The following is a 23,649-nucleotide window of genomic DNA, read 5'->3' on the forward strand; positions in this document are numbered from 1 at the left end:
ATAAATGCCCAGAACTGAAATGATAAAAAGAATCATGCGTAATGGCTTTAAAGGTTAATTAATTACAGTAACCCCCAGAAAGCTAATATTTACAACTAATGATATCGAATAAACTCAAATCACCTCTCATTTTCTACTCTTACTGTTTTATACCAAATAAGTGTAATGGAAAATTTAAACCTCTAAAATGCCAAGGTGTCCTTTGCAGCATTCTTTAAATGGAAAACCTCCTGTGCTATGCCATCTGGCACACAATAACATGTTAGTATTTTAATCAGTAATCAGTGTCTCTCTCTCGCAGTATAATTCCATTCCATTTTAAAATTATTGGCTCATAATATTACTCATGAGGCTAAACCATTACTTCACTTAATGCAGCACCTACAAAACTTTATATTCTTCATCTGGGAATGATTGTACAAAAATATAGTTTCTGAAGATAGTATGATTAGCTTGTTACATATAAAAGATGCACAATTCCTTGCTCTTTATATAGTACATCCCTGGTCATTGTCTTTTTTTGTTCTTCATTCTGCTTGACAGAGGTATATATAATATTAGACAATAATATCAAGAATACAGCAGAATAATTACATTAAACATGTCATAACCTGAATGTGTGGGTTTCCAAATTTAATGAAGAACTCCTAAGTAGTTTGGCAATGAATGACATGACAGACCTACATGGAATGAGAGTTTGCTATAGTGGATTGTGCAAGGCTATACAGAACAATAACTCTTTGCACTGACCAAAAAAGTCTCAGCCGCCTCATAGACTTAGACAGGGCAGTTATCCCCCTGCCCCAAGTTATTACACATATGTGACAAAATCGTTCCAGTAACATTAGCCTTCCAAGGGTGAGGTATTTCCTGTGGTGTCACTGGGCTTTAAGTTACCAAAGTCATGGCAAGTCCCATGTTCTCCATCTCTGCAAAGTGCTAAATGTGGGCCACCAGTTTTAAGTACAAGATGGAGGAAACTGTCCTACAGTAAGCAACTTGAGAAAAGGATTTAGGGGTTTATGTTGACAAAATGTTTTCATTGTCTAAGCAATGTGCAGAAGCAATTAAAAATGGAAATAAAATGATAGGCTATATTGTCGGAACTGTTAAGTATAAATAAAGGGACATTATGCTTAGACTGTATAATGCACTAGTGAGATGCCATTTTGAGTACTGTGTGCAGAAGAGAGCAACCAGGTATACCCCTGAACTTAAGGACAAGTTGTACTCTGACTGATCCAGAGATTTAAACCTGGTTAGTCTTGTGACTGTATGGGGACCTAATCCAGGTCTTCCAAATCATTAGAAGTATTGATAAAGAAGAACTGGTAAAATTCTTTCTTTTTCTTCTTTCTAGGGGTTAATCATATACTTGATGACCCCAGTGGATGTTAAGGGAAAGTGTATTTAAGACTGAAAGAGTTGTTAGGATCTCGAATAAACTACTGAGAAATGTAGTTGAAACAGAAACCTTGACAAAGTTTAGCTAGTATGTGGATGAGATATTGGAATGGCATAGCTATTAGCCAAACAAACATGCTTGATGGACTGAATAGTTTCCTCTCGTTTGTGAGATTTCTTATGTACTGACAGAAAGTTCTTACAACAGGCAGCACCTTCAGCTTCACTCTAACTTCGTATTTGCAAGATGCACTGTTTGCTATACTGAATCATGGAATCATGAATAATTCCTAAAGGTTCATATCTAAAGTTCATTTATCTTCACAGTCCCAAACCAGTTGTATACCACTTTACATTTGGCTTACACCTTTACCCAAGTGGACTTATAAGGTCAGGATATCATACTGCTGTTCAGATATTTTTTAACCTTTGATCACAGGATATTAAGTATCTTGCTAAGGGATACCCAGTGAATAAGAAGCAGCAATTGGACCTCCACCACATTACTCATCATAAATAATGCTGCTACTATTGCGACAGATTGCCAGAGTCCTTTCCTGGCCAGGACATCTCCATAGTGGAAGGACCGGGGGGAGAGAGCAAGCACAGGGTGCTACCTCCCCCATTGCGGTAGATGGCAAACCCCCTGGCTTGCAGTGGTGCTTCGGACACCCACAGGGCTCCAAGGGTGCCAACAGGGCATGCTGCAGAGATTGCACAACCCTATTTTGTTGGGCTTCAACCTCACCCAGAAGTGCTTCTTGGTGTGGCATAAAAGGAGCCAGAGTTGGGAGAAAGATGGATGAAGCTTGCTGGAAGAGGAGTGGAGGTGGAAGGGCAGAGACAGAGGAAGAGAGAGAAAGACAGAAAAAAAAAAGAATTGTGCTTTATTGTTACTGGTGCTGTACTGTGCTTTGTTGCTGGTGGGAAATGAGAGGGAAAGCATTTCCCACAACAAAATGTTGCAGAGACTTGTGGCTGTGTCTGTCTGTGTGAGATTTGAGGAGCTGGTGCGCCCCCTGCAGGCCACATTATCTAAACCAATCATTAGTAGTGACAAGTGTTGACTTATCAACAAAGCTTAACAAAACAATGAAGCATTGAACGTGAAGAATACCGAGTCATCTAATTTAAACTATATTTGACTGTTTATTAATGTCTATTATTATTTTCAGAAGCTACTATAGTATTTGTCTGTATAATTTCCAAGTCATTTAAAATCTGAAATGTTAAATATGTAATAACATTAGTTACATTTAGTACGCAAAAAAAAGGAAAATGTTGAGAACTTAAATGAATCAGTAACTGTATCCAAAGGAATCCAAAGGTGGAATTTATATTTTATTTCAGTTTATTTTTACTTTTGTTAGGAATATTTTGTGTTCTCCCACAGAACCATCTTGTATTTTTTATAGGCAATGCCACCTTGGGACATTTTTGTTAACAGTTGCTATGCCTTTATTAGGTAAGGACAACTGCAAGTGTGCATCAGATGACATCACAAAGTCGAAAGTGTAAAGTTCAGTAATGCACACTTTTTAAGTTCAGGGCCATGAACAGATATAGCGATTGGCAGCTGTTCCTTTAAAAGAGACCTCCAAAAACAATGAATCAAAAACCATTTAGTAAACTTAAGTATTTATAATATGTGCACTTTGTTTATTTGTCCTTCATGGGAGTTTGGATGTTTGTGTACACTGAAAGTATAATCTGCTAGAATATAATCCTGTCAAGGGTTGGTTATGGCCTTCTGCAGGCCAATGCCAGAATAACCCTCTGCCAACATGGAAAAACTTAGTTCAGAAAAATGGATGGATGAACTAGTGTTTGAATAAACAGGTTAATGTAGCTAAAAAAATTCCATCACATGTTGTGTTTACAGTCTTTGCTGGTAAATACCAACTGACATCTCTAACCTTGTTCTTTGCCTCGACTGATACTTTACATTTTTTTTTGTTTCAAAGAATGGCATAAGAGTAGCTAGGTATAAAAATAAAAGTAAATGCAAATGCTAAACATGACAGATCCTTTACGATATCACATAATATTTAAACAGCTGAATGCTTAGACTCCAAACAGTGCTTGAATTCTAAACTAAAAAGACAGAGACATAGTACAGACAGGAAAAAAACTGAGTCCTGCACATACAGGCCATTACAAAGTCATTCTATTACAAAGCTCCTCACAGTCCCTTAAACAGTACCTTGAACCATTTAACAGGTGTAGAGGTTTTTGTTTCTGCTAACTTACCCAGTGTTGCTTGGTTGAGGAGGTAAAAAGTCATTACAAATGATAAATTACCAAATGTTTTTGCAATAATTGAATTTAGTATATAAATATTCATATTACTGGAAAGTTTCTTTGTATACAATATACTGATTTTTTCATTCTGGTGCAAAGAATTGTGACCCCACAAGGGGCAGCTTAGGATCAGTGCACTGAATAGTGAGGGCCTAACTAAAGAAAAATCTAAAAGTAAAGGGCAGTAATTGAACCCTTGATGGAAAGGCTAGGCATCATACCCTTAATGGTGCTGTTTCTCTGTTGATACTGTTGATATCACTCACTCAGACCCTGAGTTGTCTCCACTGCTAAAGACAAAAGTTATATGCCATAAAAACCTTATGATGCAAAGTACATTTGTGCCAAATTTCCAGTTTGTAGTTTGAAAACAGACATTGTGCTTTATAGATATGAAGATTAACCTAAGACTGTACCTAAAACAAAAAACTGTCTAATCATGTGTTTTCTCATTCATCCCCACAAGCTATGTTAAATTGTGTGGCAGGCTGAATTCTGTAATTTATACTGGTCCAGGTACACTATATGTAACCACTTCATTTCAGAATTTACATTTATTAATTTTAACCAAAGGCTCTGTTGCTGTCATATACATCAGTTTACTATTTCTTTGCAATACAGCATAAATTAAGCAAACAAAGTACCAAAGACAAGTGCAGATGTGAAATATGCGGTGTATCACCCAAAGCTATCAAGAAATCAAAATACATGTAAGGATGTTTCTCTGGACAGAAACAATGGTCTCATTACTTATTTGCAAACGTTCAACAATAATTTATCTTTGTTGCTTAAACTATTAGTAGAAGTAAATAATCCCACAAGGTCTAAATCAGAAGTGTTGCCTTTTTAATTTAAAGTCATCTGGTTTGTGCAACATATACATAGGAAAAAAACACACAACTGGAAAAACACTGAAATATCCTATGTACTATACAGCTGGCATATTATAATCAGCATAAATTTGTGATTCTCTTCGATTCCATGAAACTCATTACCAAGAATACTGACCCAGAAGCATTTGTTGAAATAAAGGAACAAGTTCTGCATGTGCCTTTATTCAATCACAGGATCAACTCACACATACACCCACACAGGGGCAATTTGAAGTCACCACTCACCTTACTATGCATGTCTGTGCAACATGGGTGAAAAACCTCACACAGATACAAGGAGAATATGTAAATTGCACATAGACTGTGAGCAGGCTGAGATTTGAAGTCAGATGCCCACAGTACATTTGTGTGTCCGCTGTAGTGTTAACAACAGGGATACAGTTCTGCTCCTTTAAGTGAAAATATACCATTTAAATGAAATTGTATTAGGTAGAAACTGAAATACAGAGTTATTTGTGAAACATTCCCCTTAATTATGCTGTATTCTGTACTCAGTGAAAATCATATTTCTGTAGAATATGTGTCAGTTACCTAGGTCAAAAAGCAATTTGTTAATGTACATTTTGCTCCTGTTTCAAACCTACATACCTTACAATGCTTTTGAAAAGGATCTCCTGTCCTGTTCTTAAATAATACCAAGAATATTAATATGTAGTATTAATTAATTATCTGTTAAAGGGTGCTACAGTGGTGCAATGCCTCTGATCCAGCATTTGAATGAAACTCACTGTTGCTGTATATTTACTGTGGGGACAGAACATTCTCTCCCTGTTTATATGGGTTTTTCTCAAAGTAAACTTGCCATATCCTAAACACATATACACATATATGCTAATAAATAATACTAATCTGTGTACCAGTGCTGTGAGTCTACACTCAGTGAAAGTACTATACAAAAATAAACTGACTTGAATTGAAACGACTATTTAGGGTTTGGTTCCTGCCTTTTGCCCAGTGCTGCTGGGACAGACTCTGGCCTACCATAACTTTAAATTTGATTAGGCAGGTATGAGAATGTTACGTTATGTTAAAATTAGAAATAATTTATTGAAATTGATTAATGTGAAGCTTTTTGGCAAAAAATTACTCTAGTAATTTTTTCCACTTCCTTATGAATGTCTTTAATATTCAGCAATCATTTCTTTTTTGATAAATTATTTTATAAATTATAACATAAAGAAGAGGACCCAGGAGGGCAACATAGCTATGAAATATTTTCATAAAGGCAGTCAAACTATAATATCTGCATTAGTCTTCTGAATACTGTATGCCATGCTTTGTTACATCTCAAGTATACTGATATTTTCCATAGATGTACATAATCCTCTCTCATAACTTCACTTGTCTGGTGTGTTCGCCTACATTTCTTGTGTTTATCCAAATACAGCACAGACAGGTAAAAAGACTTGCTTATGGACACACAATATCAATAGCAGGATTTGAACCCACAACCTCAGGGTTTGAAGTCCAAAACCTTAACCACTATGCCACATTGTATGTATATGTGACAGATCTAAAGTGTACTCTCATTTACACTGCATCAATGAACTGCCATGGAATGCATTTAGTTTTCTGAGATTCTCCCTGCAATTACAAAGGTGAAAGACTTCCATCATTCTCAATCTGTTATCATCTAATAAACCTTAGGATTTGTTTTGCTTTTCTTGTCTCAAACACTTGTTTTGTTCACTTTTATCAAGTTTATCCAATTTTTTTATAAACAATACCTTAAGTAACCCCACTAAGTCTATTTTCCAAGCATAACACAAATAATACATAAAAATCGTTACCATAGTATATAGTATATGCTAATCCTAAAACTTGTTTTTCTAGATTTGATGTCTTCTGCACAAGAAAATAATAAAGGTGGTTATGAAGAGAAAATACCAATAAATTAAAGTATACAGTGAGAGGACTGAAAAAGTGTTCAACTACCATGGTAGCCTCATTACAGAAGATGCCAAGTGCCATTATGACACTAGAGATGAATTTCAATCGAGATGGATACATTAGGAAAGGAATAAACTGATGCAAGACAGTCTAAGTTAACAGCTAAAAAAGGGAATGGCTACAACTCTGAAATGGAGCACAGTGCTGCATGGCTCAGTAACATGGACACTTAGGCAAGAAGAAAAAATAAATATTCAAGATGTTGATATGGAGGTGAATGGAAAAGTCTGGTTTGTATCAGTTTGACCTTTGTATACAGACACCTGTTTGAAGAGTGACAGTGCTGAGAAACATGTGTAACCTTAAACTCTCAGACTATTGTGGTATGAAGCAGAATATTAAGTAGATGGGTACTGAAATACAAATATCAAGATATGGAAATTATTCTGGTGTTTTGCGTAGAAGGTACACATGCCAGGTACCCTATTGCTATAGTTTCAAGGCATGGCCGTCGTTATGCTACTGTTATCTGTGTGCATCTAAATCACAAAAAGAAATCCATAAATGGACAAATTTAGCATACATTTTAACAGTAACCACATTATTTCTGGTGAGTGTATCATCCACATTGATGCAAAGTCACTAGTCTGCTTGTCAGAGTGGAACGCCATCACTCAGCACAGTCATTTTAAAGGAATGCCTTAAACCATTCAGCATCCAGGTGTTATTAATGCAGTGCCAACACGCTAATAGAAGCAAAGACAAACTGTGAGTATGCTTCCACCCAAAAAATGATCTCCATGAAGGACATACAGTGCAACACAAGTGGAGAACTACTCATTGAGGTCAGTACTGAGGACAGTGCTCCCCTTTAACAAATAGTAAAAGGATTAGCATTCCAAGCAATAATACATCACAAAAATTTAATATACTAGATTGAATAACATTTTGGGTTAGATTCTGTTCAATTGCCCATTTACTATGCATCCAAATCCCATGTTGCCATGAAATAAACTACGCTTAATTAAAGAAAGCTTTATAATTGTCACCTATAGGTGCATGCATTTGACTTTTTGCTTTTACATGCTAAATGGTGCAGGGCAACCAAAACCCCAATGATATTACAACCCAAAATCAAGATAAGGGGATTCCTATTGTAGAAGTGGTATCCAACAGCTTCTGTGGATTTTTAGTAACGGAAGTAGACAACATTGATAAGCAATGTCACACAATCCAAACAGTGTCTGAAAAACTGAAAGATAATATACAAGAAAGATTATCAAAGAATGGGTACAGAGTACTCTCAGACCATAACAAAATACTTTAACTGGAGACATTACATCACAGAAAAGCAGCATCATATTCAAAGGCAAAGAACATCATTATTCCTACCTCTCTCAGAGCAGTGGTGCTGTCATGTATTCACGCAGGTCACCTGGGTATGGAAAAGCATATACAGAATGCCTGTAATGTTATATTATGGTGTAGAATGCTCAAATAAATTGAGGAAATGATCAGAGAGTGTTCTACATTTGAGTACCACCGTAGAAATTGCATGCCACATCTGCTCAGCAAGAACAATGTAACAGAATTCAAGTGCAGCCAGCCTGTTACATAATAAGCACTTCAGGTGAAAAGCCTAAACACTCACTTGAGCAACAGGACGTCTCCTTTGGCTTGACTAGCTAAAATGATTATTTCTGTCTCACAGCAAGTATGACTGGAGTGACCTGTAGTAAAAGCACTGGCAGTATGAAACAACCCTTGCCATAACTTGCATTTGTCAGAATGGTGACATTAGAATACACTCCTCCATGGACAGCGTACTGAAGAGAGTGCATTAGAGTTAAAGTGGAGTGTGTTTTTTTGTATAATGACCACTGGCAATGAAGAGCCTGAACAGTTACCTGCTGAGACAGGAGTTCTTGACTAGCCAAGACATTTTTGAAGTCTGCATTGTGAGCAGAACTTGAATCCTTTTCCCATTTGTGGAAAAAAGTGGATTTGCTGTTTTGGGTCCATTTAAATAACATAGACAACATTACACCATTTTTATGGTCACTTGCAGTCAATGTGTTGACAATGTTTACTGCACCTCAAAGTTGTGATACAAAAACTGAAAGTTGAATATCACCCAAACTCTCCAATATGCATGAAAGGATGTTTGAATTTTAGTAATAGATTTACCAGTAAAATAACAGCATTCATTACCCACACAGCAATGACTATGATGAGAAATACGATTAGATTGTAAATAGAAAAGACCAGAGTGTAGTAAAGAGATCCTTACTTTACTCTTTACAATTTCACAAACACCTTGGATGACAAATCCATTCCAGCATAACTACTTGATAGCTACAACATGCCCATAATCTCCCCATGTAATAAATATCAGTTTAAACTTTAGGTCATCCAACAGAAAAACCACAGATAAAAAGGTAACAGACACAGCAACTACAGAAGAGATGTTATGACCTAATATGAGTGATGAAAAATCATGAGAACCCAAAAGAATAAATAAACCAGCAGTTAACATAAAGCTGTCACTGAATGATCACATGATGTTGTTATGGAAAAAGCACAGTTCTATCGCAAAAGCTATTACTTCCTACTTGGCACATAAGAAGAACAGCACAATACATATAATTAATAAAACTACTTCTATGCAATGTACACAAAGTATCTTCCGTCCACAACAAACTGTTCAGGAGTTCTGTTTGTAAAATATCATCCTTAGAAAGTCACTATTTGTACAAGGAGTTCAAAGCGAAACAACTGGCTGATAACTGCTGTTTAAGTAATAACCAGCACTATATTGTCTATTATGTTTTCATCATTTTTTTTAATTACAGTATATATATATATATATATATATATATATATATATATATATATATATATATAGTGGTAGTGCTGCTGAGTAAGGAGACTGTGAAAGATTGTGGGTTCGCTTCCTGGTTCCTCCCTGTGTGGATAGCGCTTTGAGTACTGAGAAAACCGCTATATAAATGTTTAATTTATAATGTATATATGTTATATTTATAATAATTTATAAATTATTAATTATTATTATTATTATATATAAGGCACATAAAATTGCAGTTGTCAGTAAAGTGTGATTAAAAGCTTCAAAGGGCAATCTTCTGAACTGACTAGAGGACTAAGCAGAAGAAAAAACAATATTATCATTATTAACTGAATGACAAATTGTTTTACTTTTAGTGAATCTTTTTTCTCTATTTAGATATCATTTTCTGTGCCTCTGGATTACACTGTACCTGTTGCTGCTTATTTGGTCAAGATTAATGTGGAAAATGCATACAATAATTAGTATTTTAATAAATGCATAAACTATAAAAATGTTATTTATACAACAGGAATGATTTAAAATTGTCTTTCCTGTACTTTACTGTTGACCAACATAATTCGTTTTAGACCAATATGCTAGTACAATGGAAAAGAGGTCTGTAGATTCCTTATGCATTGGCTTCACTTTTTTGTCTATTTCTTATAAATAAACTCTCATCTCATTTATTGGTAATTTAAAAGAGCTGATTTATTCTTAGACATATATGTCATTGAATACAAACACAAATAAAACTAGAGAGGGTACATTAGGCTAATAAGCATTAATTATACACTTACACAGAAACATAACGCATGAATAAACATTTCACCTTTCCAAACAACATTTCACAAAACAGAGTTACTGGTATTAGAACAAAATGAAACACTGGGAGTTAGCCAAGGGACTAAATGATAATATATTTACAAAGGTACACATGAAACACTGAGAAATGATGGGAATGTATCTACTTGTAGTTCAAAATAAGGAGGATGGAAAAATGTACTGGAAACTTTTCTCCTAACACACTGCCATTAATGTTTACTCTTGGCACAAAATCTGTAAAAAACAAAATACAATGTCTACTGCTTACTCTTCAGAGTAATCCATAGTTTTTTTTTAAAGTGATTTGCATGACTGCCAATTTAAACTAACAATAAGCTGTATGGAAAAGGAATAACCTGCATAATTTACCTTAATGTGATCCATTTAATTTAATTTGCATCATGTACTGAGTCAATCAAAGTTTTAAGGTAATAAATTAATCAAGTATCTGAATGTTTGTTGTGGTTTTTTCTTGTTTAATCCTATCACTACAAAATTGAGTAATTGAGGCAATGTCTCTTACGCTTACCTGCAAATGCACAGGCTATATTTGTATCTTGACTGAGCAGAACAATGATAGATAGATAGACAGATAGATAGATAGATAGATAGATAGATAGATAGATAGATAGATAGATAGATAGATAATATAAGTAATAGCCATTGAAACTGAACAATAATGCATTTTCCTTTTTAATGGCATGGAAGTCTATTGTGTGACAGATTTCTATCCCCATCTAATCAATCCAAGACAGAATTGATTAAGGAAAACAAAAGGCAATATTGATTGCCCCCAGTTAGTAGAAAGCATGGCAGCACTTGAGCGGTTTTGAAGTCACTTTGCAGTATACATTTACATTCTAAAATGGTTAACATTTTAAAAGGAATATTTCTCAAATATTTAATTAGGTAGTCATACATACCTAATAAGGCACTCTATGCTGCATCAACTTATTTCCTGCATCTTTATCCCCCCACCCCAAGTGTTTTAATTTCTGTGGGTGAGGTTGTTTAAGAATGTAGGAAATGTTCAGCTTGGATTATACAATCCATCCACACCTTCATTCCTTTTTTGGAAGTGTTTTTCTGATATAAAGTCCGAGGTTGGTGTCCTCTAACTAAGCAGCGTCACGCATATTAGGTGTCATCTCTGGACAAAAAAGCACCAATCTTTTCAGGATACACCCATAATGGACCGATTGTGAATCAGCTGTTAACAGGTTAATCTTTGGGACATACGATGAAATTAAGAGTAGTTGCTGAAAATCTTTAAAAATACAGGCAGAACATGCAATCTCCAGACAGTCACTCCACAACAGTACAGGAACTAAAACCTATTCTATGCCAGTGTAATGGAGGTAGAAAAAATGAAAAAGTGACTTGGCAAATCATAGCAGCCAAAATGTTGCTTCTTTATTCGATTTTCTTCTGTTCAGTTCCTTTCATACAAACCCTACCCAAAATGGAAAAAAGCATAATTTTGTATGGAATAAAAAAGTGAATTCTGCTATTATAACGGGTGTACTTTACATCTATATGTTTCTACTCAGTTGTAAAAATAGAAAATGATCAGATTCACTTGAGGATTCTTTCTAATTCTCACCTTCTGGATGTGTTAACAGCTTAATTATTTCATATCATTTGAAACAAACATCTGAGCACTGTCAAAACATAAATATGGTGCTTCTAAAGCAAGTATTAGCCATACTTTAAAACTGAAGACACTGGGAATATTAAATTCCATGCATCAGCTCCTTTGTTAGGATGTTGAGCAGTTCTTTAACTTTGTTTCTTTCTTGATCCCTGGTGCCAAGAATTGTCATGGTAGATTTTTTTTTTTAAATTCTGAATTTCTTTTTATCCTTGTAAATCAAGTGTTAAACAAACATAAAAAATCTTTTGAAAATATTAAATGTGTGTTATGTAAACGTTGTAGCTGTTTTGTTACACTTGGGGTACAAATCAGCTTCCCTATAGTATAGATTTACTGAGAAGCTCTGTATTTACAGAAAATGTTACATTTCAGAAGCACATTTGCACACTCATTAATTTTCTGTATAGCTGTCAAAAGTATTTCAGTATGCATTGAATTATTTCTTCATTCTCTAGTTTACTCTCCAAGGCGTGTGAGTGAAATACATATATGGAAAACACTATTACAGCTTTGTTTGCAAGGAGATTAAAGAGAAAATGGAGATCAGTGGAAGTCAATGAAAATGTCACTACACGCATATAATTGCACAACATACTGAGTGTGTGGAGTAATAAATATCTAAAAAAATATCTTTGTTTATCAAAGTGTGACATACAACTTTATCACCTAACTATGTATGATTCCATATAAACAAGCACAATAGAATGAGAATTGTTTAAATAACAGAAATAAATAGATATCAAAATAAAATGGGTAGGCAAATACACAAAAGGGATGTTGCCCTTGTCTGAACTTGGATTGATGTGGCCCAGATGGTCCACTGCATGCTTGAACAGCAGGCTGAGACTAAGCAAAACTTATGTGGCTGGGATGTGCGGAGATTTATAGGCTTCTCAAAACATGTACCTTGTATTGTCCTTTCAGCATCTGTTCTGCTACTGCTGCGGTCAGCTTCCATCTCCTGGGTCAAAGAATCTAAGACAAAGAAAAGAATGTGGCAAAAAAAATAATATATATATATATATATATATACCTGTATATAAAATCAGCAACAGTATGTACCAGATATGGGAAAAATCACACAATTCAGGCTGAATATCTGCAAAGCTATTCAATCTTAATTACTACATCACCACTCTAGTTAAATGCTACATTGAGAACATTAGCTCCTGAGAAATGCTGTTGTTACTTCTTTATTTCTCAACAGGATGGTCCCTTGAAGTGCCTTTGGCATCTGCACTAGGTTCTAAGTTGCATGTATGCTATATCTCAAATCATCTTGATTAGACTAGAAATGTGCAGTGTAGCTTACTGAGGGATAACAATCTGTGCCTTAATGTATTTTTGGGAAAACAAAATGTTGAACAGATTGTAATATAGCACATTATACATGAAGTACCAGAAAAGTCCAAACGGAATACACTTAATTTAAAATGCAGTCCTTCAGCAAATAACCACACCTCAATTGCAATTTTGTAAGTAGTCTAAGTAAAACATTAATTATTACAAAAAAACAATAAAAATTTTACAGAGCTCAGTATAAAAGGTTTTGTCTGGGCTAATAGTTTGAAAAACAGTATCTAGGCCTTGTTATTAAAGTGAACTGCTGAAAAAACAATAAGAGAGATGGCATGTGAGCTTTTAATTCTTCAAAGGTATTACTAAGGCTAGCTACTAATTTCTTTTTACAACTGATAGTTAAAAGCAGTACAACAGAAAAGGGGCTGGAGCAATATTTTCTTTTTTTATTATCCATGTCTTGTGGATAAATTCTGGTACGTATTACGTGAAGAAATGTGCATGGATAAGAAAATGATTTATTCTTTATATATTTGGTATTTTTTCAGTTTGGATATATATTTCACATCAATACATTATTGTATATGGTGTCTCTTCTTAATTGCTGATTTTGGACTTGGGGTTTAAAATATCTTTTTCTAAGGATTTTTTTTTACATTACACCATTATAGGATGTTTCCTGATGCATGGTTCACCAAATTTATTAATGTGCCTGCCAGTTTAGTGGTAAAGACTAACAACCAATAATACAATTAAAATACGTAGAATATATATGTGAAAATTTGTTTCAATTATTTGTCTGTATGCAGGGTCCTTTAATGAGATTGAATAACTCAGTCCTTTAATTCATTTTCCTTTACATTACCAAGCCCAAGACATGAACCAACCTTGGATGGATGGCAATCCATTACAGGACATATATTCACATCTACTAATACAGGGCAAATTCATATCTTAGGGATGTAATAGGAAACTGCTCTACATTAAGAGATCCACAGTGAGAGTGTGAAAATTCCACACAGACATGTACAGTCACCAGGCATGTCAGTCAGTCCAAGTCACTGGAGCTGCGATACAAAAACACTAACCAAGACCCTACAGAAAAGTTCAGATTACTGTATTCAATGTTGTGCTATACATATTGAAGGAGGCACTGTCATGTTTCAGATGATGGTTGACACTGCCATAAAGTGCCTGTGATGCTATGCAATTAACATGGTGTAACCTTCTGAAAAATGTATTATTAAGTGAAAACATATGTTCATTTACTATTTAGAGAACATAAGTTATTTATATTTATTTTAATATAAGGCACACATCTTGTGCAATCTGCATAGTACATTCTTACTAATGTGATAATGGGTTCAGCCTCTTTCAGTGAGAGCATGAACCTTTCCCAGTTAGATGTCACATTGGTAATAGAGGGTTATGACTACTGTGCCCGAGTCTGAAGGGCTAAAATTTTGCTGTCAGATATCAGACTTTAATTATACTAAAAGCCAATAAACAAATTAAATCTAGTTCAGAACTTTCCATCTATATCTTTTCTTTTTTAAAATAAAAGCTTACTCACATGGCAATTTTATTAATTTAATTTGTAGTGATCCAGAGTCACAGTTGTGTTACATGATGAGCACACAGGAAAGGTAAGGACCTTATCTTATGTAAGGCAACAAAAGAAATATGTTATAAAGAATGCCAGACTGAAAAGACACTTTCTGTAGGCTATAATGCAGTTGCACAGATTATGAGACATTAAGGGAGCAAGCAATCCAACATAGTAAGTCCAATCTATCGATGCAATACAACAGCTGACTTATAGAATAATTGAGAGAGTACACCATATTTACTCCGACTGCAATGTGTTCTGTTCCTTTATTTCATCAATCAAATTTTGAAGCACCAAAGGTCAGTTAATACTTTTATTCACTTTCCTTATTTATACAGAGAGTATCTAAAAACAATGAATATAAAAAAGCCTGCAATAATGTTCATTAGCCAGATACACCCTCAGAATAGGTGGTGGCAAAAGGAACTCTCCTAGTTTCTTGTTTTGTTTACAGGAACTTTGAATACATAACCAGCTGACTGTGATTTACTAGAAAATCAAGTCACAGTAATATTACTTAACTCAACAGAATGCTTCAGACTGAATGAAATGGCACGTTAAAAAATTATCTACAAAGATTCATCCATTTATCTATTACAGTGGTTCTCAACCTTTAGTACTAATGGCACTGGTGATATGTGAGGAGTTGCAGGTTAGGATTAGGGACGTGATACACATAAAACAAAAATATTTTGTATGTTAAGCACAAGTGGGGGGGGAGACAAGAGTCGGGCAAAGAGAGAGAAGCTGTTGCAGTTACACATCAAGAAGCATGAAAGTTCTGCTGCATTTTCAAGGCAAAAAAAAAATTTAATTGGTTAAAAAATAATAAAAAAAAAAATCTGATTCCCACTTGGGCAGCACTGTTGCACAGTGGGTAGCTTCCCAGGTCCTCCCTGTTGGGAGTTTGCATGTTCTCCCCATGTCTGCATGGGTTTCCTCTGGGCGCTCCGGTTTCCTCCCACAGTCCAAAGACATGCAGGCTAGGTGCACTGGCGTTCCTAAATTGTCCCTGGTGTGTGTGTGCGCTCTGCGGTGGGCTGGCGCACTGCCCGGGGTTTTTTTCCTGCCTGTGCCCTGTGTTGGCTGGGATTGGCAGCCAACACAGCAGACCCCCATGACCCTGTAGTTAGGATATAGCAACTTGGATTCCTGCTTGCTTTAAGAGATTGATGATCAATGATCTGCAACAGCAGTCATTTTTACTTGTAATGTCGAGCCTTTGAATGAATGATGAGTATGGCTATAGTTTTGTGTCGAACCTCCCTTCCATTTTAAAACCCACTTATGCAGTTCTAGATTGATGGAAATGGATACTTAGCCCAGCTGCATTAGGCTTAGGGCAAGCACCATTGGACTGACTGCCACCTTTGTGTATGTCTTTCTACAAGGGACAAAATGATCTGCTCCAAATGTTCATTCCAAAATACAATTTATTTAGTTTGTGTTTCAAAATGTTACCATTGCCCAGACATTTACGTGGCTCAGCTTATAAAGTGTTGAACAACAATGTAAATGCCAAATGATACAACATTTAATAGCAGTGGGGCTGCTAAACCAGAATACTTAATTGCTGAAATTGAATCATCAAATACTACATTTGCATCATTTGTAGTGTTTTTGAAATCAAATTAATGTTCATTAATATTACATCTAAAATGTGCCAAACATGCTGAAAGCACAAACAACATACATTTGGATGTTATGGAAGTAAAAGTATTGCAGTCTCCAGTCATTACCATTTGTTATAAACACCTGAACAAATTCTGAACAGGGTGTCAGTCCACTGCCATTACACACCCACTACCAAAGATGGCTCACTGATTGACTATACCTGTACATGTCTAGGAATAAAGCTCAGCACTGCTAGAAAACCAATGTAAATGTGAGATACTTGAAATATATTTTCCAATTTGATTTTTCAGTATTTTATAATACAACCTTCTAGTTGTTTGAAATCTTCTCTCTGCAAAAATGTATATTCATTCAATTCAAACTGAAAAGTTGATCTTTGAAATAATTTTAGTGACATTTAAGTAATTCCATGTCATATTAAATTTTTTAATGTTAAACAATAGAAATACTTGTAGTGTTATAGCTGATGCAAGAATGGTTTTCTCATTGTTAAGCTGATATACTGTCATAACATTAAAAATACAAAATGACTCTTGGATACACATACACTGCATAAGTAATTGCTAATAAGTAATAACTAATGTACTTATTTCTTTTTCAAAGCATGACTTCCTTTGGAATTTTCATTTAATTGCTATTACTAATATGAAGAAGTGAATCAACCATTATAAAACTGTAAGATCACCAGAATAAATGTAGGCACTAATCTGAATTTCATTTATTACATATGCAACTACATCAAAGTTATCACATTAATTATTAACAAAAACACCTCAGTGGCAAGGTGAGTTCATTGCAATGAGTCCATTATTATCAGATTTCTAACTTGTACAGAATTACAGTTTATTTATCTCAGGTTATAAAATATGATACCTTACAGTTTCATTAAAATGCAGATACTATTTAACACTTAAGAACTATGTACCGTATAACCTAAAAATTTAAACAAATATGCATGACTGTGTTCCTTTTCCTTAATATTCCAATTTACTTTGTTTAACAAGAATGAGAAAATGTAAAGGTCATATAACAGTAAAAAGAAACTTTTTTCATATCAATAATGTAAACAGAAAAACACAGTGCCTACAGCCACAAACAAAATACTACACAATAAGTATGAGTATAGTTTACTGACAAATGATACCACCAGGATCATCATGGGTAATGATACCCAGACACTGATACATCTGAGTTGGATAGTTAATGCTTGTCATATGTATTAAGTAAATGTTTATGAAAAAGTACAAAGATTCACCTGACTACTAACTATCATGTTTTCTAGACTTACTTGATTTTACTCTTTTACCACACACACACATATATATATATTGCAGATATTGTGCAAAATAAAAGTATAATTATGATAAGTGTACTTTTCATTAGTACATACCATATTTTTGGTGCACAATATAAGCTACTGAAGATCTATAGCTGAACAGGAACTATTACTCACCAGAGTGTTGAGTAAAAGAAATACATCTAAGAATGAAACCCATCATGTTGTCTAACTACAGCACACTACACAGGCTGCAGTATCCTTAATCTATGCGGTCACATAGTATTAGCTCTGAAACACACTGCTTGTGGCTGCCAGGTCTTGCTAGTAGGAGGCTCTGCACTTTAGGGGACTAATAGCAGCATTCCCATGTACAGTTCAGATTACAGAGAATATTTGCAAAAAAGGTGTACATCTGCCTGAGTGTAGAATATTTGAGCTATTGGGCTAAAATCAACTAGTGGGAACACAAGTCTTAATGTGCTCACGCACACTTTTTTTTCTTCCTAAGCACTGTTTATATAAGATTTTGCTTTAATAACAGATTTACAGATTTCATACTAATATAAACATAAAATAGACCAAGCTTTTATCTCAATATTAATGATAAAAAAGTTAACTATGCACTGTAAGAGACAAAGGTAGGACAACTATTTGGCAAAGTAGCTCTTAACTTGGATTCAAACTCTGACAGAGTAGCACACTGTGTCAAAGTTTTGTACAAAGATGCTCTGGCCAGAAAAACGTTCTATTATTACTAACAAATATGCCAAAGAAGGGACTGTGCAACCATGCCCTATATTGGCTTCCTATCAAACAGCAAGTCAATTTTAAAATTCTTATGTTGACTTACAGATGTCTTCATTGACAGTATGTAAAAGAGCTGCTACTCATGATATGGCCAATCAGCAGTTTCAGGTCCAGTTGTTATCTTTAAACCAGCATTCCCAGGGCCAAACTGCACTCCAGGGAGAATTGTGCTTTCTACTGAGTTGCTCCTACTGTGTCTCTGGAATGAACTCTCAGGTCTGCTTACACGTTTGGATACTTCCAGTATTTTTTTATTGGTAGTCTGGTCTGGCAGTTTTGGTGATTTTAATATGATTTAAGAAATTATGCCATTGATATACAGGCATACATATATATTTTATCTCTATATTCAACTTATGTTTTTCTGTAAGCATTTGGAACAAAATAAATGTATTATTAAAGACACAACAATGCATGTGAATACCACCTAACTCCTTTTAGACTGAAAACATTTTAATTTGAATGCTTCATACTCTCCGTCTACTCCTAATTTTTTAAATTTTACTTGCTATCATTACTTTATCTCTCACATAATAAAGAAAAATCAGTTGAGGCAAGGTAAATTTTATATTATATGTTTAATCTTCAAGTTAAAAAGTGAAAATTACAGAATTGTGCGTCAAAGCTCCAGAGTTCTGGTTGAAGATGCCAGCCTGTCTGTATGAAGCCTGAACATTCTCTCCATGTTTGCAAGCATATTTTTCCAAGTTGTGTGTTTTACTTCTCATGTCTGAAAAAGCGTGTTAATTTGGGTAGGTGCGCGAGTGCCGTCCTATCCAGGTTTGTGTTCTATTATATTCCTAATGGCTTTGAATTTTGCTCTGGCTCGCCATAATCCTAAAATTGGTTTAAATAGATGGATTGATAATTTAGATTACTGTTTCAGTTACTGAATAAGTGTTCTGAGTGGAGTGAGAAGTGTGATGATTTAAATTGAAATCGTAGCATTTTGGCACTTTAATTGTATTTTTATTTTTTGCCAATTGCATGTGATGTGATAATGATGTTGCCATTCCACAATTATGGATTGTAGTCACTATGATGTTGTACATCCTTATGGAGCATGGCTTGTTTAGTAGATTTAGTTCATGCGTGCACATAACATCATGAAGGCCATCTTATTTAAATCTGGGCAGTGTGTTCTATTCTTGTTCAATTTTGTACACAAAAGAAATACCTTTTGCTAACTTGACAAAACTAATGTCTCCAGCAGTTTCTTTTTGATGTTTTTTGGCTTTTTGTTTTTAACCCTATTTGGATACAGCTTCAAGCTTGTACTGTCCTTTGGTTCTGGTTACCAATTTCTTGACTTTGGTGTAGTGGTTCCCAAACTAAGTCTTGGTGACCCTATGTGGCTGCAGGTGTTTATTTATTTATTTAAACTTGGTGTTTAACATTTTCATCATAATCATGATTTTCATTCTGCTTTCCTGGAGCTCTGGTTATTTAATGCATTATTTACTATTAAATACAATAATGGGCCTGATGCTGGTGTACTTGCAAACTTTCAGCATTTACGTGCTCTGCTCAATGTTAGTTGTTGTTATAAGGATACAATTAACAGAGCAAACTACAAAACCAAGGTAAAATCATGTCAACAAAACAGTTAATTATTTAAAGTTGTAGTAGAAATATAAATATCTCTAAATGTCTTGTGCTGTAAATGTAAAAATCACACCGCTGAAAGCAAAATAAGAGAAGAGAAAAAAAGACAAGCTAATTAAATTAAATCAATGCGAAGTAAAATAAACCACTGATTTTTAAACTGATTGGAACAAAAACCTGTAGCCACTGAGTCTGAGAACCGCTGCTTTATTATATTGACCCCAGCTCTTCTCTTTTTTATCACAACAGACAGACCTCTGCCTTACTCATTCGTCCCACGGCAAAAAAAAAAACAGCAGAAAATGAAGCATACCTGAGTTAAACCAGCAGACTTTATTAGACACTGGCTGTGCTAAGTTGTATTTAACCTTATATGTTACACATTCCCCAACTGGAGCAACTAATTTAATGTGCTTTTAGCTCATATTAAATTAATTTACTCCACATAATTTAGATTTTTAAGTGATCATTATAAAATATTTATTTATTAATTGGGATTTAATATGACTTTGACTGTAAAAAAAATGTTGGTATTACATGACAGATTGGATATATACTGTAGCTCTCAGGAATAAGAGTTGTAGTGCAGGGGATACCTTATTTCCTTGAAAAAGATATAGTATGGCATGTCTGCTAACTGAATTAATTAATTTATTGAAATGTAATATAAAAAAGTAATATTATTCAAAATGAGTTGTAGCAGAAAGTACAAAGTGAGTGAGCAGTAGAAACACAATGTTAAACAGAATGCAGTGATCTGTTAGCCACCAGTGGTGAACATAGTAAAGATGCAGAATACTCCCACCATGACACTTGCAGAAGATTATTGTAATTATTGTAAAATGAACGTAACAGGCAACAGCAAGCTTTGGGATTATACACATCACTATAACCATCACTAATTATTACATGAGCCAATCCAGTTCTGTCTTCTAGGATTATGCACCCCAGAATTAAGAGTACTAAACTATGTCTATACAAATTTAAAAGCATCATGTGTGCATTCTGAGAGGATGCTATGGTCTTCGGCAGAGGAATGTCAGTTTATAGCAGGGCATGATAAACACCCCTTTCTAACATGCAGCTACGCTTTTATATAAAGAAAATAAATAAATATATATATATATATATATATATATATATATATATATATATATATATCTTTTTCAATGCATTTGTAAAGTGAATAAAATCAATAGGCATCAAAAACAATATTTCAGATCATACTAATACTTTCCAGTAAATTCCAAATTACAGGTAAAGTACATCTCAGGCAATACACAGACAATATTATAAATCTTGTCATTTATCAAATGCAGTGCTTCTATCATCAAAACTGCTTTTCTCACCTTCTGCTACTAAAATATTTTGTGACCCGGGGACACAAATGAATGCTCAAGAGCAGAAAAATGAGTTCATTTTTGTAGCAGCGTCTGAATGGAGCTGCAATCTGTACATCAGAAAATAAGGGCAGAACACCTGAATGACCTCCTTAATAAATAAAGTAGATGAAAAGAAAAGACGAAGAGAAGATGAACAAGGGACTCATTATTCACGATTATGGAAACATTTATCTTCAACTGCAGACATCCAGTTTGAAGAAAATAAATGGGCAATCCACGAACCATCACTAATTGTTACGTGACCCAATCCAATTTAGTCTTCCCTGGTTATGCACCCCATATAAGTCATTGTTAACTTCTCATAAATTCTTGGCTTCACTATCTAAAACACTACAAACTTAGAGTTTTGCTCACTTTCCAGCTGATGTCTTCCTCAGGGTGTATAAAACTCACTGGAAATCATAGCATAAATTCCCAAAAATGGTCTGATTATTTTAAAGTGTCAATGTTTACACTGCAAACCACGTACAAGATTCAGGGGTTGGAGGTTTTTAATTTTCTCATTGAATTGTTTAACAGTTGCAAAGAGTTGAGGAAAAATATATAATAAATAATGTACCATGGTAGCTAAAAATAAAAATCTAAAACATACATTATATTTTTACTAAAATGTGTTGTTTGATTGACAGGAGAAACCTGGAAAAAGGTTTCTCTATAGCACATCTGGATTACACTTAAAATATTCATAATGTGAGGAAAGAATACAACATACCATTGAGCGCCCGGAGGCTGTCTGTTGAGGATGTCTGCTTCAGTGCCTGTTCTGCTTGTTCCCTCCTTTTCGTTTCATATTCAAGTGCTTCCTGTAATTTCCGTTTTGCCTTTTTCTCCTTCTTTAACCGCTTCTGAATTATTGCTGGGAAAAACAGAAGCGGGCAGGTAAAATAATTAAATAGCACTTCCTTCCTCCTCACATGTACACATTAAGTGTTATTACTCAATCCCACTGCACTCTGTTCAGACTCAAAAGAACAATACAAACGTTCCAGTGCTTAAACAGCATGAATTTAGTTATTATTTTATTTAATAAATCTAAACAATTAAAAAAGTGGAGTAAGGTTTTCTACTGTGTTTTTTATTGCTAAGGTAAAACTCAAAAGGCACACACTTTAAAAAAAAAGAAGTTTCATAAAACCATGAAGGTATATACTGTCACCAAAAAAACCACATAATTTTATAATGGCATAAAAAGGTGCATATGTTTTAAGAAAAACATAATTAATATACATTAATATACATAATGGGTAGCAAGGGAGCAAGCAGGTAGCGTTACTGCTTTGCAGTACTTATACTCAAAATTCCTTCGCAGCTAGACTTCCATCTATATATACTTTCTATGTTCTACCTGTGTTATTGGGGGTGATCTCTGTGATGAGGTCTGTAAAGTAATTCATTCAAATACTTTCTGTGATGTGATCTTTCACTTTTATTTGGTGACCTACAAGTTAATTTCAGATCGTTGCGGTGAAGGTAACCTTCCAGGATTTATGCATTCAATTTCAAACTGTGTTATTCTCTGAAGCATTACTTGGTATATATTTTGCACTGATAATAACACTCAAAAAAGTAGAGAATTAGTTAATGGTTCAAGAAAAGCTCAAGGTCTAAGGAAAAAACAAAGGCTGGGGTTTCCTGTTGTCAATTAATTATGCTCTAGTTATGGCACATGTGTGGATCTCCTTGCACACCTTCCTTTAAAGTGTTAACAATCAGCTGCCACCCAGAAATAGCAGAAGGTGAATTTTTATATTGGCCAGTCAGAATCCAATACATTCTAGAAAAGTATTCTGGAGGACATGATCTACTTTGGAGGATAAAGTCCTCTCTTAGAAGTTAAATGAGAACAACTAAATGGCCCTCAACTAATTATATGTCAGCAAATCAAAACAAGGTACAGATTATGCAATTCATTCATCCATCCATTATCCCACCAGCTATATCCTAAGTACAGGGTCACGGGGGTCTGCTGGAGCCAATCCCAGCCAACACAGGGCGCAAGGCAGTAAATAAACCCTGGGCAGGGTGTTAGCCCACTGCAGAGATTATGCAATTACAATATGTTTATCCATCCACCCACAGTTTGCTTAGCCTACAGAATGTTATGGCAAGATGAAGCGCCACAGGGACAAGGCAACATAAACTGTAGATCAAAATTCAGTCCATCACATGGTACACTTACTGTACACATACATCCACAATG

The 23,649-nt window shown here is 34.7% G+C and overlaps 1 protein-coding gene across 9 annotated transcripts in view; it reads right to left on the reverse strand.

Moving 5' to 3' along the window:
• The window catches only part of LOC120523746 (dachshund homolog 1-like), a 435,056-nt gene that overhangs the window by 18,873 nt on the left and 392,534 nt on the right, over window positions 1-23,649 (reverse strand). For 8 of the 9 annotated variants that reach the window (XM_039745325.1, XM_039745327.1, XM_039745322.1 and 5 more), the window contains 2 exons: window positions 22,162-22,305; window positions 12,719-12,787 (listed from right to left, as the gene is read on the reverse strand). In XM_039745325.1, coding sequence (XP_039601259.1) covers window positions 12,719-12,787; window positions 22,162-22,305 — 213 coding nt within the window. Of the gene's footprint in view, window positions 1-7,880; window positions 7,924-12,718; window positions 12,788-22,161; window positions 22,306-23,649 lie in introns of all 9 variants that reach the window. The other variant, XM_039745323.1, reaches the window with a different exon arrangement.

The sequence above is a fragment of the Polypterus senegalus genome, chromosome 2 (genome assembly GCF_016835505.1).
Source record: "Polypterus senegalus isolate Bchr_013 chromosome 2, ASM1683550v1, whole genome shotgun sequence".
NCBI lineage: Eukaryota > Metazoa > Chordata > Cladistia > Polypteriformes > Polypteridae > Polypterus > Polypterus senegalus.